Source organism: Ornithodoros turicata, chromosome 10, assembly GCF_037126465.1.
Source record: "Ornithodoros turicata isolate Travis chromosome 10, ASM3712646v1, whole genome shotgun sequence".
In the NCBI taxonomy this organism is placed as follows: Eukaryota; Metazoa; Arthropoda; class Arachnida; order Ixodida; family Argasidae; genus Ornithodoros; species Ornithodoros turicata.
In genome coordinates this window covers 937390-954220 of record NC_088210.1, presented here as the reverse complement: position 1 = coordinate 954220, position 16831 = coordinate 937390, and the positions used below count along the sequence as shown (strand labels likewise).

General features: G+C 44.5%; 1 protein-coding gene across 2 annotated transcripts in view; it reads left to right on the top strand.

The window, feature by feature from the left end:
• Window positions 1-4649, top strand: part of LOC135371279 (uncharacterized) — a 404777-nt gene extending 400128 nt beyond the window's left edge. For both annotated transcript variants that reach the window (XM_064605383.1, XM_064605382.1), the window contains one exon: window positions 4438-4649. In XM_064605383.1, coding sequence (XP_064461453.1) covers window positions 4438-4569 — 132 coding nt within the window. In that variant the 3' untranslated portion in view covers window positions 4570-4649. The remainder of the gene's footprint in view (window positions 1-4437) is intronic.
• The last annotated feature ends 12182 nt before the right edge of the window (window positions 4650-16831 follow it).

Below are 16831 nucleotides of genomic sequence, written 5' to 3'. Positions count from 1 at the left end.
GCTTCTATGGCCGCACGTAGAGAAACAGATACTCATTGAACGATGCGACAGCACCAGAGGACACGTGTTTCGCCGTGTTTGCGGCTCGTCGGCCCTGGGTAGCTGCGCATCGTTCGGGATTTGCAAACCACGGGTCACTCAGCGAGCGATATACACCTGGGAGGGTGACTGAGCACTCCTCAATGCCACAGTGCAAGCCAGTGAATTATAAAGAGGGGGGGAAAGCCATTAAAAAAATAAGTAAATGATGCTAGACGTGTTTGTAATACAAACTTACAGATTAAAATGGCTTCTATGGCTGCACATAGAGAAACAGGTACTCATTGAACGATGCGATAGCATCAGAGGACACGTGTTTCGCCGTGTTTGCGGCTCGTCGGCCCTGGGTAGCTGCGCATCGTTCGGAATTGGCAAACCAGGGGTCACTCAGCGAGCGATATACACCTGGGAGGGTGACTAAGCACTCTCAATGCCACAGTGCAAGCCAGTGAATTATAAAGAGGGGGGAAAGCCATTAAAAAAATAAGTAAATGATGCTAGACGTGTTTGAAATTCAAACTTACAGATTAAAATGGCTTCTATGGCTGCACGTAGAGAAACAGATACTCATTGAACGATGCGACAGCACCAGAGGACACGTGTTTCGCCGTGTTTGCGGCTCGTCGGCCCTGGGTAGCTGCGCATCGTTCGGGATTGGCAAACCAGGGGGCACTCAGCGTGCGATATACACCTGGGAAGGTGACTGAGCACTCCTCAATGCCACAGTGCAAGCCAGTGAATTATAAAGAGGGGGAAAAGCCATTAAAAAATAAGTAAATGATGCTAGACGTGTTTGAAATTCAAACTTACAGATTAAAATGGCTTCTATGGCTGCACGTAGAGAAACAGGTACTCATTGAACGATGCGACAGCACAAGAGGACACGTGTTTCGCCGTTTTGCGGCTCGTCGGCCCTGGGTAGCTGCGCATTGTTCGTCTAGCATAATTTACTTATTTTTTAATGGCTTTCCCCCTCTTTATAATTCACTGGCTTGCACTGTGGCATTGAGGTGTGCTCAGTCACCCTCCCAGGTGTATATCGCTCGCTGAGTGACCCCTGGTTTGCCAATCCCGAACGATGCCCAGCTACCCAGGGCCGACGAGCCGCAAACCCGGCGAAACACGTGTCCTCTGGTGCTGTCGCATCGTTCAATGAGTATCTGTTTCTCTACGTGCAGCCATAGAAGCCATTTTAATCTGTAAGTTTGAATTTCAAACACGTCTAGCATCATTTACTTATTTTTTTAATGGCTTTCTCCCTCTTTATATATATATATACGCATATATAAGGAAAAATAGCCGAAGCTCTTTGGCTGCAGGTTTAGCATATGTTTGTAAGTGCTCGAACGTCGCCATGCCAGCACTGGTCAGCTGTTTCGGCCTTATTGGGCCATCGTCGGCAGTACGCAGGCAGGCATCGTTTGAGCGGATGGCATCAGAAGGTCACGAGGAAAACCTGCAGAGACACTGTCTTGAAACCTCCAGCAAAGGATGGATGAACGGACAAACAAGAAAACTCCTGCCGGCTCACACAACACACTACCGGCTAGCAGTCATCACTCCTGAAGCAGTAACATAACGACTCCAACATATTAGAACGCAACAAAAAGCACACCACTACCAAGATGCCAAGGAACTCCCCAGCATAGAAAACTGTATGTATGTTACTTTATACAACACAAGAAGTAGAAGATCGTTTCCACCTGTTGTAGTCGGCCCACGTTTGGCACCACGTTCTCATGTATTCTTTAAACCACAAGGGCAACCACTTACGAGAAAACGGGAACATCTCAGAGCAGCCACAAACAAGACAGAGCAATAGCACAAGATGAACCTGGCGATCCCACCAGGAAAAGCACACGGCAAACGAAGAGGTCGATACGGTTTCCGAACCAAGAAGATTAATTAGTCAATTTTACAAGTTATCAATGCTTTTGTTTTTGTGTGGGTGGATGGGAAAGAGGGATGTGGATATAGCAGTACTGCGTGAGCGCGATGTAGGTGACTAAGACGAGAATAAAGACACTTTTGCACGATCATGCCGTACCAGTAAAAGGGTTCATCTATTTTTATTAGAATGTAGCCCTCGTGGCTTTACATCCGCAATTTTTTGTTTGGATAGAGGTTGTATTTTATGTGTCAAAGTTTGGCAAATTCTGAAGCGGTTCACATAATCTCCTAAACCCTAAATTTTGCGGCAGACTATTGAGACTTGGTCAGTAAATGTCACGGTCCTTCTAGAAAAGACGTTTGCATTTTTAGCTTCTTCGGTGTAGTAGAATGCTTACGACACGCTTAAGACGCGCTCTCGACATGATTGGTTGAAACGCAAATTCCAGAGTCCTCTAGCTTCGGGACGCGTCAAAGCTTGAGGCTAATACTTCGGATTTGGTATACGTCTTTCATCATAATTATTTTAGATTTTTTTTCGTGACAATCGGCGGTGGTCGAGCAGCATTGCCGGATCATTAGCGTGGAATAATTCACTTGTGTTTCATTTCTATATGTGCATGCACGTATGTTTTCTTTTCCTTTTACTTTTTTACGTCCGCCATCTTGGACGCGAGAGTTAGAATAGCAAGAGGCCGCAGATATCGGTGAGATGATGGTTTCATGCTCCCACTCCTAATTTTTTACGCTCTCGCTGGGTGGCTCGATTTCTTCCGACGGACGATTCGTCCGTATCCCCTGCTCATTCCGAATACTGCAAATTTCTTACATTTTTCCCTCATCATCACTTATATCTTGGTTACACAGGGAGTATGCACTCTGTGTGAGTATACTTGCTGTACTGGTATATGAAGGACCATTGGTATATGAATCATCATTCGTATAAAAGGTAATTGAAGCCAATAGCCATTGAAACCTGCACGTAGTGCCACCCGTTGTGTAGCATGTCTAAGGGGCATTGTGCAGGGGAGAGGAGATGATGATCAACAAAAACTCAATATAACGCCACAAGGACAACAATACAATAATTCTGACACATACCTGCATAACTCTCCAGAAAATGTGGCACTTGAAGAAGAAGAGACAAGGTCGCGTTTGAAGTCTATTTCATTCTTAAACTCTCTTGAAAAAAGTTTTTTTTAAACAGACATGCGAAAACGACAGGCTTCTACCTAAAAATCATGGTCTAGACGTTTTGAAGTGTAGCCTGGTGCAAAAAGATAACGCCCTCGAGGAATGCCTGTAAGTACATGATATATCTGATACAAAGTTTTAAATGAGATTGTCTCCTACTGCCCTTTTGGAATTTCTTTTGAGAAAACCCAGTGTTTTACAAGCCTTGCTTACAATTCTGTTTATATGTTTGTCCCATTTTAAGTCCTTACTCAAACCAACGCGGAGATACTTATAATCATCTACGGTATCAACAGTCATGCTATTTAATTATAATTAAGAGAGGCTATAATTATTGGAGGAAAAAGCAACACATTTACATCTAGACGTGTTTAAAATCATACGCCAATTTTTGCACCATAGTTAAATTTTGGTCAAGTCACTGTCAAGTGCCCTGCAATGGTCCTCCGTTTCTATAGTTCTATATATTACACAGTCGTCTGCTAATAACTTAATCCGTCAATCAACAGTATTACTACATTATTAATATAGATTAAAAACAATGCCAGTCCTAAAACTGAGCCCTGTGGAACACCCGATGTGACGGAAGTCGCAGATGACCAGGCCCCGTTTAGTACAACGCGCTGTACGTCTTGTACACCGTTGTGTACAAGACGAATTCAAAAACGTTAATTTGTAGAGTAAAAGATTATGATCAACAGTGTCGAACGCCTTGCAGAAATCCAAAAAGACAAAATCCCTTCCAAAATGCATATCCAAATGTCATGCGTAGTCATGATAGAATGATATTAATTGTGCGATACTCTAACAATTTTTTATGAAATCCATGCTGGGCTGGTCAAAAGAAATCGTTTTCCGTTAAGTGTCTGATAATATTAGAATAGATAATGTGCTCCATGATTTTACCACATATACATAGAAGAGAAACTGGCCTGTAATTCTCTGCTCATTTCTGGTCTCCTGACTTGAAAATTGCGACATTGGCCGCTTTTCATTCATGGCATGGCACACACCGGATGGCATGTTTTTATGGTCATTAGTTTAAAAGAGCATTGATGCACCTGTGCGACCGGGGTATACGTTTCTGTGGGTGCTGTGGTGAATATGAGAGCGGGAAAAGTGCCATCAAACTCTCGTAGGAATGGTCAAAGAAGGAAGCGAGCTCATGACTAGAATACATGATGAGCTGTGAGCTGTGACAATGCACTGCTTGAGATTTCTTCTCTGTCTGTTCGTTTTCTGTCATCTCCCTAACCTTTTGGTTCTTTATCATATAATTCTCATAGTCTACGATATTTTGGTACCTGTTTGCAGGTCTGCATCAATAGTACATGCACCGCAGGAGGATACTATGACAGGTTGTATACCTTGCGCACCATCTGGAACCTGCCACTGGAATCAAGTGAGGGTCCTCAGTGCAGGACGTATGTCTATGAAGAAAATTAGTCCATAAACTTCCTTCGTCGCCCACATTGTTATGTATGATCATTGCAGAGGCTGAAAAATAAACTGACTAATCAATAGCAGATTACCGGTGACACATATATTAAAGGGCTCATGTGCAGCATATAACATTGAACATCATCACATAACATGATCATGGTCAATCAGCACATGGAATCATACCTGTATACCTCTTGATTTTAGGAGAGATCTGAGCCTTCCTGCATCATTTACATAACTGGAAAGTGTAACAAGCAGGCCTACCGTTTTCAACAAATGGGGATAGTGACTATCCAAAATGACGGATGACTAGGAGCGTGTTATCTGGCTAAGTTTCGCAATATAGAGTTTCTCGGTCTACACGACACAGTATCTACACAACTGGAGGGGGGGGGGGAGTTTCCAGAAAAAAGTGGGAGATGAAGATAAGGGCAAGCAAAAAATTTGTGAGAAGGCTGTGTCTTAATTGGCTGGGTGTGTCAGACCGCACTTAAGCCGAATTGTTGGTGCAACATAATGCAACTTCACGTGTACTGCGCGTCCGTTAGCAGGAGCTGTATCTATATATGAACTAGCTCAGCCGAAGTATATATATATACATTAGCATATTTATTTTAGTTTCTTTTAGAAAGTCATACTTACTGGACACATAGATGGGTAGAAATCCAGCGAACCAGTAGAGGTGTAGGAAGGGAGTTGCCTCAGGACAGAAGTCGCCGATATTTCGAACAAAGACTGTTCTTCTTCTGGGCAGAAGAAGAAGAACAGTCTCTGTTCGAAATTTCGGCGGCTTCTGACCTGAGGTAACTCCCCTCCTTACTGGACACATGTTGTGGATGCTACCGGGAGACTAGTCACCACACGTTCAGTACTGTTGAAAATTTTAATGGTAATGCACCTGCCAATTATTCCGGCCAATCAGGTAATACTAATGGTCACTTGTGTCGTCGGTGTGTGCAAAGTTTGTGTCTTTCATAAATGAATAAAAATATCTGGACACATGCATATAAGAACCACCACATTTTCTGGTGTGTATTCACACCCCTTAATATTAGCGCAAATTGAAATGCGTGGTGCATAATATGCATCGACGGATCACGTGCACCACACTCTGGAGATTCTCATTGTTGTTCTCTTGAGCAGCACCCATCCAAATAACACACCGCAGTCCAAGTGATATAGACCAGATATCTATCGCAACAACGCTGAATATCTAGTGGATGTACGATTAATGTCCTAAGATTCGTGGCCAGATTCTGTCTTGTGGGTATCCCTATGGTATCCAGCGTGGGTCGGGAAAGTGCAGAAATTATATTCTCAGGATATCCAGAAACATACATACGCAGTGGTCTATGCCTCAACAACATATGGCAGGCCTTAAGGATATCTACTGTATGGCTAAAGCAGAATGTTGGGATATTCTGGAGATAACGAGTTTCGTTCGATATATAAGTATGTTCACAAGTTCAAGTGGACCCGGCGTCGCGAAAGTGGCGCCCCCATCGCCTGGCAGTGTTGCCGCAATAGCCCTCTCCCGCAATTACGGTAGGGTCGCTGCGAGAGAGTTGACCCATACGTATAGCTGTATGTGGTTGCCCCATGTCTGGGGAAAGGGAGATCGTGGTGGCTGAGCGGACCCAGAGGTTCTTTTGGACCCTTTGGGGCCCTCTAGGAAAGAAACTACTCTGGCCCCTGCTTCCCATAGTTGGGTAGTCCTGATTGGCCCGGTGAGGACTATTCAGCTAGTCGACACCTTCCTTTTATTTTTACCCTTGCTTTCTCCATCCCTCCCTCTTCCCCCTCTCTTCACCTTCTTTGGCGCCAAAGGTCAACCTGGGTCAACGCTCAACTGTCCTAAACACGATTTAATTAGCAATTAGAGCTAACTGAGACCCCCAACATTAATCACGACCCTCCAGTGAGTCATCACACTAATTGGGGAGCATCTAACTTGTGCGGCAGTAGTAAGTACTGGACTCTCACAGTGCACAACGCTACAAGGCTTCTGGACGCCATTAATTAGCAATGAGGGCTAATTGGGACCCCCCACATTAATCAGCACCCTCCAGGGAGCCACCACACTAATTGAGGAACGTCTAACTCGTGTCCAGACCACCCGAGCGTTGTGCACTATGAGAGTCCATAAAAAATAAAAAATAGATAGAGAGAGAGTGGAGAGAAGGTGTTTAGTTGAAGATCAACGACGCCATCTTGAAGAAAGCGGCCCGGAAAGGCCGCTGACCGTCGCTGGGCGACGGAGCACAGAGGCAGGTTGCAAAGCATCGCAGCTATGATCACCAGTTCCGGACATCCTGTGATGTCAGCTGTGACGTCATCACAGCATGTCTGGGCAAGTTAGGACAGCTCTGGGCATGCAAGGAGAAAAACACTCATAATACAGAGGCTGGGAAAGCAAGAGTATGCAAACCATCAATAGCTAACAAGAAAATAGAATTAGTTACACTACAAATGATCCCACCACAACAGGAGCGCAGAACGATGCGACTGCTCTATCCGACAGCCAGGCAGAGAACTGACTCGTAATGGGTTTTTTTCTCCTGTATAAAGCCCGGCAGCTGCACCCCCCAGCGGTTACTTTCTCAACTAATCTCACAACAAAATTATTAAGAATCACACCAGCGCTACTCCCATTCCCAAGGCAGAAGAAGATAGAAAATGGCGGGGATGCCCGGACAAGCACCCGACGTGCACTGACACGATATTTGCAAACAAAGCGGGAAGAAAGTTGGCGAAAGCATTAGTTACACAACAAATGACCTCACCACAGCAGGAGCGCAGACCGATGCGACTGCTCTCCGTGATAGCCAGCCAGAAACTGAGCGAGCGCTGGGAGCGCACGTCTGCTTTCCGCGACAGCCGGAGAGAAACGGACTGGGGCGCCGCTCCGCGGCCGCTACGCATACGCGCTCCTAGCGCCCTCTGGGGCGACCACCTCCGAGATGCTAAGAGTGAAGAGCATTCCTGCGCCCCCTGCTGGCCGTTCTCATTGGTCGTGAGGCTAAGAGAGAAGAGCATTCCTGCGCCCCCTGCTGACCGTTCTCATTGGTCGTTACGTCATCCTATTGTCTCAGGGCTACCCTGTTTTTTTCCACTAATGCTCCTTTGGTCAATCTACAATGAAGCCACAGTATGACGTCATCATGCACCTGCGTGGCTCAAGGACGCGTAGGCTCTAGACAGGGGACCTATTATTTATTGAATCACTATCCCATGATTATTTCCTTTATTCTTTTATAACGATTGAATAGGAAACTATTGCAGAAGAGCACCATGCATGAAAGCTGATCGTAGGAATTCCAAAGTCTTACTAAATGAGACTTGCAAAAGAACAAAATATCCTAACACGTAACTCCATCAACGGCAAATAAGAGGACTAGGCACTCAACAAATCAACACAGAGTGTGGGTAACCAGGAGCGCAGAACTCAGGGCAGCACTATCGTCAAGACAACAATGTTCCTTGTCAAAAGAGAAAAATACAAAGTGTCAACAAAGGAAAGCATGCATATCGGGTCATGTCAGGACACGTCAGGACAAATCGTACGACTGCTGGGTAACAGAGGAAAACAAACACTTGAACAGAGTGAAAAAGACACTCACCATCATTTTTCCCGTTCACAGCATTCCCTCATTGTAAATCCGCTCGTCACAAAATCCACCTGCATCGTCGAACACCATTCACCCGTGACGAACCACACATCCGCACCCCATCAGAGGTAGACAGAACCCCACCGAAGCTACGCTCTTCCACTGACGGCCAACGCCAGGAGCAGAATTTGCGTGTCCAGACCCGTCAGTGTCCAAGAGAGAAGTGAATCCTTGCGCCCCCTGCAGGCCGTTGTCATTGGTCGTGACGTCATCCTATTGTTTCAGGGCTACCCTGTTTTTTTCCACTAATGCTCCTCTAGACAAGGTCAACCTGAAACAATGGTCTCGCGGTATGACGTCATCATGCAGGTGCGTGGCTCAAGGACGCGTACGCTCTAGACATGGGACCTCTTATTTATTGAATCACTATCCCAAGATTATTTCCTTTATTGTACTATAATGATTGCATAGGGAACTATTGCAGAAGAGCATCATAGACAAGAGGAGATTGTTTGCATTTCATTCCCAAAGTCTTACTGTACAGGGAAAAAATAATGGTTCAGCAAGACATGTTCATCCCAGCCGAGAGCCATGCAGCTAAGTGAATAATGACGCTTTGTTCCTCCTGAATAAAGTCACACACCTGCCCCCTCGCTGTTACTCTCTGAACTAAATGAATCGCAAAATTGTTAAGAATAGCTCTACTCCCATTCAAGGCAGCACTATCGTCAAGAATATTTCTTGTACAAAAAGAAAAAAGCTACATGTAGAAGGAAAGCATGTCAGAACAAGCCCAGGCATGTTTGTCAGACAACAAGGGGGAAAAAGCGAAAAGAAACAAAGAAGAAAACCAGTATCAAACTATTTCTAAGCACACGCACTCCGCTTATTCAAAAACAGTGCTCATCATAAATACGTCCAGGGCAATACACACCATTTTTCTATTGCTACACTTTTTTTTCCAGTGACGGTCAATGCATTGCTACAGACTCCGTGACGTCATCACATCCTGTCTGAAGAAGAAGACAGCGGCAAAGACTCCTATCATTCATTGAATCGCAAGATTATTTCCTTTGTCCTACTCTTAATGACATTGATTCTCTCATTAAAATTCAACAAAAAAGCACCCTACATATTAACGATTTTCACCCCAAAGGCTCATCATGGTCATTAGAATTGCAGTAAACTACCACTGCTCTTTTAAAATAATAAGTGAGACCACTCAACATCACCTCCAGGCTTATGTAATACATGACCCTTTCTATGCTCACACATTCGTTGTCTGAGGCTACACCTGCGAGCAAAAAGGCGCGAAAGCCGGGAGCAAAGTTCCATTCGCGCACGCCAAAGCACAAGACACAGAACGCCTTTACGGGAACACGATGGCATTCGTATACTATATTAATGATTATTGCATTGCAGTTTAGAAAAACTACTACAAAACTATAATTTTAGGAGCCCATTAAAATTCTACTTTCTATGGAAACTATAATTGCCCTATTACTTGGATCGCTATTAATGAAGCGCTCCAATTTTTTATCTCTTCCCATTTCAGCCTTGTCATGCAGGGAAGCAGACTCACATCCAAAATAATTAATTTACACTGAGGGTGCCGTGCTTCAGGAATTCCTATCCTGCGCTCAGATGCAAGCATTTCTTCACGGATACCTTTAACAGCTGACTTCCTCAACATACCGAGCTCCTAACAACGTCTAACAAACAATCAGAGAAACCCTCTTCTCAGCTGTACCATGCCATTGTCTTTTTCGTAAAATCGGTGATCTGAGGAAGAGAGCAGCGAAAAATTGCGCGCACTTGTGCTTGCCTTCAAAAAACTGAAGCATATGCCAATAAACCAAGAAAAAGACGCTCATGTCTGGTATCTGATAGTGCCACATACACAGACGCATTGCCCTTGCATAAAGAAAGCACATGACAGGGATACACAAATTTCCTTAGGTGAGCAGGGAAAAGGCTTAAGACCTCAGGTCACCTCACATCGCCACGCGGCTAGCACAACATGTCACCAACAACATACTAGCAGCGGGAAGAATTGCAACACTGCTAATCAAGTCCAGACATGCCACGATGACGTCACAAATCAGAAAAAAAGCACACGCACGCACGCACAGAGGACAACGCATTAAACACACGGAGCGCTCAGGAATAATCGTAGCGTTACCGCACGTCGCTACGAAGCTCAACGTCTAACACAAGACGACAGCAACAAGATATTAGCGAAGAGTAAAAATTGCAACACTACTGAACAAGTCCAGACATGCGACATCGCATACAAAACACTGCTCATCGGGGAAAAGGCCTAAGTCTGCGGCGGATCATCATAGAGCATACACAACTTCATTTTTCTATTTTGCGTAAACTAAACGCGGTCTGCTTGGAAAACGACGTACAAATTTTCTTAGGGAGCAGAGAAATATAGAAATTTGTACTCCGTGCTCAGATACCAGCGTTTCTGCTCAAAAACCTTCCAAATTAAGCACTGCTTACTTCGTCAAGATGTCGAACACCCAACAAAATCAAACAAACAACCCCACTTCCACTGGTAGAACACTATTCAGCTTTTACGCAGGAGGCTTTCTTCTACATAAAAAGTAGAGAAAATAAAAAAAGAGCAGCGAAATATTACACGCACTTTTGCTCGCATAGCTATAAGAGAAAAAAATAAATAAAATAACGACGCACACGCTAATAAACTGTGACAAAGACACCCATTTCTGCTATCAGATAATTATTGCATAATGCTAAATACTCATTTGCATTGGCCCTGCGTGAAGAAAGCACAGGACAGGGATACACAATTTATCTTAAGCGAGCAGGGAAAGTCACTTCTACTCGAACAGCTTAATACCATAAAGTCTGAATTTTTGCAAAGAAAATAAAGCTTGAACAGCGCTACGAAGGTGACAGACACATACTAACAAACAAACAAACACTTCTATTCATTTCTATTGATAAAGGCGTAAACCACACTACAAGGACAAAGCACACTGCTTCAGGAGAGCGCATCAAATGCAACGCAACAGGACCGGCTCTCATAAAATAGCCTACCCAAAACAAAGACTTCACCAGGTTCGATCTATCCTACAGATAGCAATGCATGCGCTGCTACCCTTATTTTTTAAACTACTATTCCACGCAATAGTACATAAATGTATCACTCGTGTCACATGAAAAGGCACACACAAAGAACTTAGTTGTCAAGTGGGATCCCTGGTTCAGAAAAGCGTCCGCGCGCACACACACAGACGCACACTCACATTTTCACACTCACGAACACTATTCTCACAACCACATAAATCCCCATTATTCCTCAGGTCAATAATTAAGCGGTAACCGCATACGACGAATTCTCGACGGAAAAACGGCCAACTTCCCCACCGGGATGACAACTCGACGGAAAAACGGCGGGATCAACCGCATGCACAGATTTCCACTGCGGAGGACGGTGGCGTCCTGGCGGGCGTTTCGTTACTCCGTGTTAAATTTGGACTTCAAATTAATTGATAAATGTTTTCCTACACATAGAAAAGTTATAGTGGCACACAGAAGAAGTTCTTGCGGTCAAAGCATATTCGCGAAGCGAGCGCTACAAAAGCGCCCTCAGACAGCAGCGGGCGAGCGACAGCATGCTTCCCACTTCCAAAGTTAGCCATACGGGCATTCGAAATGCCCGCGACTGGACCGGCACATCCGCTCGTGGAACGACAGCGCGTGGAGCGGTCCTATTGGCTGCCGTCGAGCGGCCGCTTCCGCTCTTCGGCGAATTTTTCTGTCCATCGTTGTCGTCGAGAAATCGGTGAAGTTTCCATTGCTCGCGTCGGCTCACCGGAAAAACGGTGACGGTGGCCGTTTTTCCGTCGAGAATTCGTCGTATGCGGTTAGCGCTTTATCCTACCGTCGTCAAAAGATGACTCACTCTTGTATGCGATCGCAAAGCGATAGGTCCTCGTTCCGGATGTAATAGGATATCGCCACTCGTCCGACGCGAACCAAAAAAGAAAGAAAGAAAGGAATGCACGTTCGCTATACCTCCACGAAGAAAACGCTACCGTGCTTCTACGCAGCGATCATCATACAGGAGTGAATTGTCTTCTTCGTTTTCCTTTTATTTTCTTGCACCCACATATTTTGCAAGAATACTATAGAGACCCAACAGAGCAGTGCGCGCTCCCATCAACACACCTTGGGCTGTCCTTACACACCCGAAGCCTTTTCTGAATACATTCTGCTGGCGCTGGAATAAAAAGATTTATCGCCAGGGTACAACAATGTCAGCTCTGCTTCCGTTTAAATGATAAAACAGTGCGCCTGCTCGGGGAAACGGATCGCGCGCGTCCAAACCGCGGGGCACGCGTTGCGCTCGCACGGGGAATCACGCGCGTCGCGTCCCGGGAACGGGCCCGCGTGCGGCTCGCGTGGGGCGCGGTACGGGCGCACTGTTTTATCACTTAAACGGAAGCAGAGCTGACATTGTTGTACCCTGGCGATAAATCTTTTTATTCCAGCGCCAGCAGAATGTATTCAGAAAAGGCTTCGGGTGTGTAAGGACAGCCCAAGGTGTGTTGATGGGAGCGCGCACTGCTCTGTTGGGTCTCTATAGTATTCTTGCAAAATATGTGGGTGCAAGAAAATAAAAGGAAAACGAAGAAGACAATTCACTCCTGTATGATGATCGCTGCGTAGAAGCACGGTAGCGTTTTCTTCGTGGAGGTATAGCGAACGTGCATTCCTTTCTTTCTTTCTTTTTTGGTTCGCGTCGGACGAGTGGCGATATCCTATTACATCCGGAACGAGGACCTATCGCTTTGCGATCGCATACAAGAGTGAGTCATCTTTTGACGATGGTAGGATAATTATTGACCTGGGGAATAATGTGGATTTATGTGGTTGTGAGAATAGACTTTGTGTTCGTGAGTGTGAAAATGTGAGTGTGCGTCTGTGTGTCTGCGCGCGGACGCTTTTCTGAACCAGGGATCCCACTTGACAAGTAAGTTCTTTGTGTGTGCCTTTTCATGTGACACGAGTGATACATTTATGTACTATTGCGTGGAATAGTAGTTTAAAAAATAAGGGTAGCAGCGCTTGCATTGCTATCTGTAGGATAGATCGAACCTGGTGAAGTCTTTGTTTTGGGTAGGCTATTTTATGAGAGCCGGTCCTGTTGCGTTGCATTTGATGCGCTCTCCTGAAGCAGTGTGCTTTGTCCTTGTAGTGTGGTTTACGCCTTTATCAATAGAAATGAATAGAAGTGTTTGTTTGTTTGTTAGTATGTGTCTGTCACCTTCGTAGCGCTGTTCAAGCTTTATTTTCTTTGCAAAAATTCAGACTTTATGGTATTAAGCTGTTCGAGTAGAAGTGACTTTCCCTGCTCGCTTAAGATAAATTGTGTATCCCTGTCCTGTGCTTTCTTCACGCAGGGCCAATGCAAATGAGTATTTAGCATTATGCAATAATTATCTGATAGCAGAAATGGGTGTCTTTGTCACAGTTTATTAGCGTGTGCGTCGTTATTTTATTTATTTTTTTCTCTTATAGCTATGCGAGCAAAAGTGCGTGTAATATTTCGCTGCTCTTTTTTTATTTTCTCTACTTTTTATGTAGAAGAAAGCCTCCTGCGTAAAAGCTGAATAGTGTTCTACCAGTGGAAGTGGGGTTGTTTGTTTGATTTTGTTGGGTGTTCGATATCTTGACGAAGTAAGCAGTGCTTAATTTGGAAGGTTTTTGAGCAGAAACGCTGGTATCTGAGCACGGAGTACAAATTTCTATATTTCTCTGCTCCCTAAGAAAATTTGTACGTCGTTTTCCAAGCAGACCGCGTTTAGTTTACGCAAAATAGAAAAATGAAGTTGTGTATGCTCTATGATGATCCGCCGCAGACTTAGGCCTTTTCCCCGATGAGCAGTGTTTTGTATGCGATGTCGCATGTCTGGACTTGTTCAGTAGTGTTGCAATTTTTACTCTTCGCTAATATCTTGTTGCTGTCGTATTGTGTTAGACGTTGAGCTTCGTAGCGACGTGCGGTAACGCTACGATTATTCCTGAGCGCTCCGTGTGTTTAATGCGTTGTCCTCTGTGCGTGCGTGCGTGCGTGTGCTTTTTTTCTGATTTGTGACGTCATCGTGGAATGTCTGGACTTGATTAGCAGTGTTGCAATTCTTCCCGCTGCTAGTATGTTGTTGGTGACATGTTGTGCTAGCCGCGTGGCGATGTGAGGTGACCAGAGGTCTTAAACCTTTTCCCTGCTCACCTAAGGAAATTTGTGTATCCCTGTCCTGTGCTTTCTTTACGGAAGGGTAATGCGTCTGTGTATGTGGCACTATCAGATACCAGACGTGAGTGTCTTTTTCTTGGTTTATTGGCATATGCTTCAGGTTTTTTAAGTCAAGCAAAAGTGCGTGTAATTTTTCGCTGCTCTTTTCTTATTTTCTCTACTTTTTATGTAGAAGAAAGCCTCCTGCGTAAAAGCTAAATAGTGTTCTACCAGTGGAAGTGGGGTTGTTTGTTTGATTTTGTTGGGTTTTCGATATCTTGGCGAAGTAAGCAGTGCTTAATTTTGCAGGTTTTTGAGCAGAAATGCTGGTATCTGAGCACGGAGTAGAAATTGCTATATTTCTCTGCTCCCTAAGAAACTTTGTACGTCGTTTTTCAAGCAGACCGCGTTTAGTTTACGCGAAATAGAAAAATGAAGTTGTGTATGCTCTATGATGATCCGCCGCAGGCTTAGCCCTTTTCCCCGATCACCAGTGTTTTCGCATTCGATGTCGCATGTCTAGACGTGTTCAGTAGTGTTGCAATTTTTACCCTTCGCTAATATCTTGTTGCTGTCGTCTTGTGTTAGACGTTGAGCTTCGTAGCGACGTGCGGTAACGCTACGGTTATTCCTGAGCGCTCCGTGTGTCTAATGCGTTGTCCTCTGTGCGTGCGTGCGTGCGTGTGCTTTTTTCTGATTTGTGACGTCATCATGGCATGTCTGGACTTGTTTAGCAGTGTTGCAATTTTACCCGCTGCTAGTATGTTGTTGGTGTCATGTTGTGCTAGCCGCGTGGCGATGTGAGGTGACCTGAGGTCTTAAGCCTTTTCCCTGCTCACCTAAGGAAATTTGTGTATCCCTGTCCTGTGCTTTCTTTACGCAAGGGCAATGCGTCTGTGTATGTGGCACTATCAGATACCAGACATGAGTGTCTTTTTCTTGGTTTATTGGCATTTGCTTCAGTTTTTTGAAGGCAAGCACAAGTGCGCGCAATTTTTCGCTGCTCTCTTCCTCAGATCACCGATTTTACGAAAAAGACAATGGCATGGTACAGCTGAGAAGAGGGTTTCTCTGATTGTTTGTTAGACGTTGTTAGGAGCTCGGTATGTTGAGGAAGTCAGCTGTTAAAGGTATCCGTGAAGAAATGCTTGCATCTGAGCGCAGGATAGGAATTCCTGAAGCACGGCACCCTCAGTGTAAATTAATTATTTTGGATGTGAGTCTGCTTCCCTGCATGACAAGGCTGAAATGGGAAGAGATAAAAAATTGGAGCGCTTCATTAATAGCGATCCAAGTAATAGGGCAATTATAGTTTCCATAGAAAGTAGAATTTTAATGGGCTCCTAAAATTATAGTTTTGTAGTAGTTTTTCTAAACTGCAATGCAATAATCATTAATATAGTATACGAATGCCATCGTGTTCCCGTAAAGGCGTTCTGTGTCTTGTGCTTTGGCGTGCGCGAATGGAACTTTGCTACCGGCTTTCGCGGCTTTTTGCACGCAATGCGCGAATGGAACTTTGCCCACCCGGCTTTCGCGCCTTTTTGCTCGCAGGTGTAGCCTCAGACAACGAATGTGTGAGCATAGAAAGGGTCATGTATTACATAAGCCTGGAGGTGATGTTGAGTGGTCTCACTTATTATTTTAAAAGAGCAGTGGTAGTTTACTGTAATTCTAATGACCATGATGAACCTTTGGGGTGAAAATCGTTAATATGTAGGGTGCTTTTTTGTTGAATTTTAATGAGAGAATCAATGTCATTAAGAGTAGGACAAAGGAAATAATCTTGCGATTCAATGAATGATAGGAGTATTTGCCGCTGTCTTCTTCAGACAGGATGTGATGACGTCATGCAGTCTGTAGCAATGCATTGACCGTCACTGGAAAAAAAGTGCAGCAATAGAAAAATGGTGTGTATTGCCCTGGACGTATTTATGATGAGCACTGTTTTTGAATAAGCGGAGTGCGTGTGCTTAGAAATAGTTTGATACTGGTTTTCTTCTTTGTTTCTTTTCGCTTTTTCCCCCTTGTTGTCTGACAAACATGCACTGACATGCCTGGGCTTGTTCTGACATGCTTTCCTTCTACATGTAGCTTTTTTTCTTTTTGTACAAGAAATATTCTTGACGATACTGCTGCCTTGAATGGGAGTAGAGCTATTCTTAATAATTTTGCGATTCATTTAGTTCAGAGAGTAACCGCGAGGGGGACAGGTGTGTGACTTTATTCAGGAGGAACAAAGCGTCATTATTCACTTAGCTGCATGGCTCTCGGCTGGGATGGACATGTCTTGCTGAACCATTATTTTTTCCCTGTACAGTAAGACTTTGGGAATGAAATGCAAACAATCTCCTCTTGTCTATGATGCTCTTCTGCAATAGTTCCC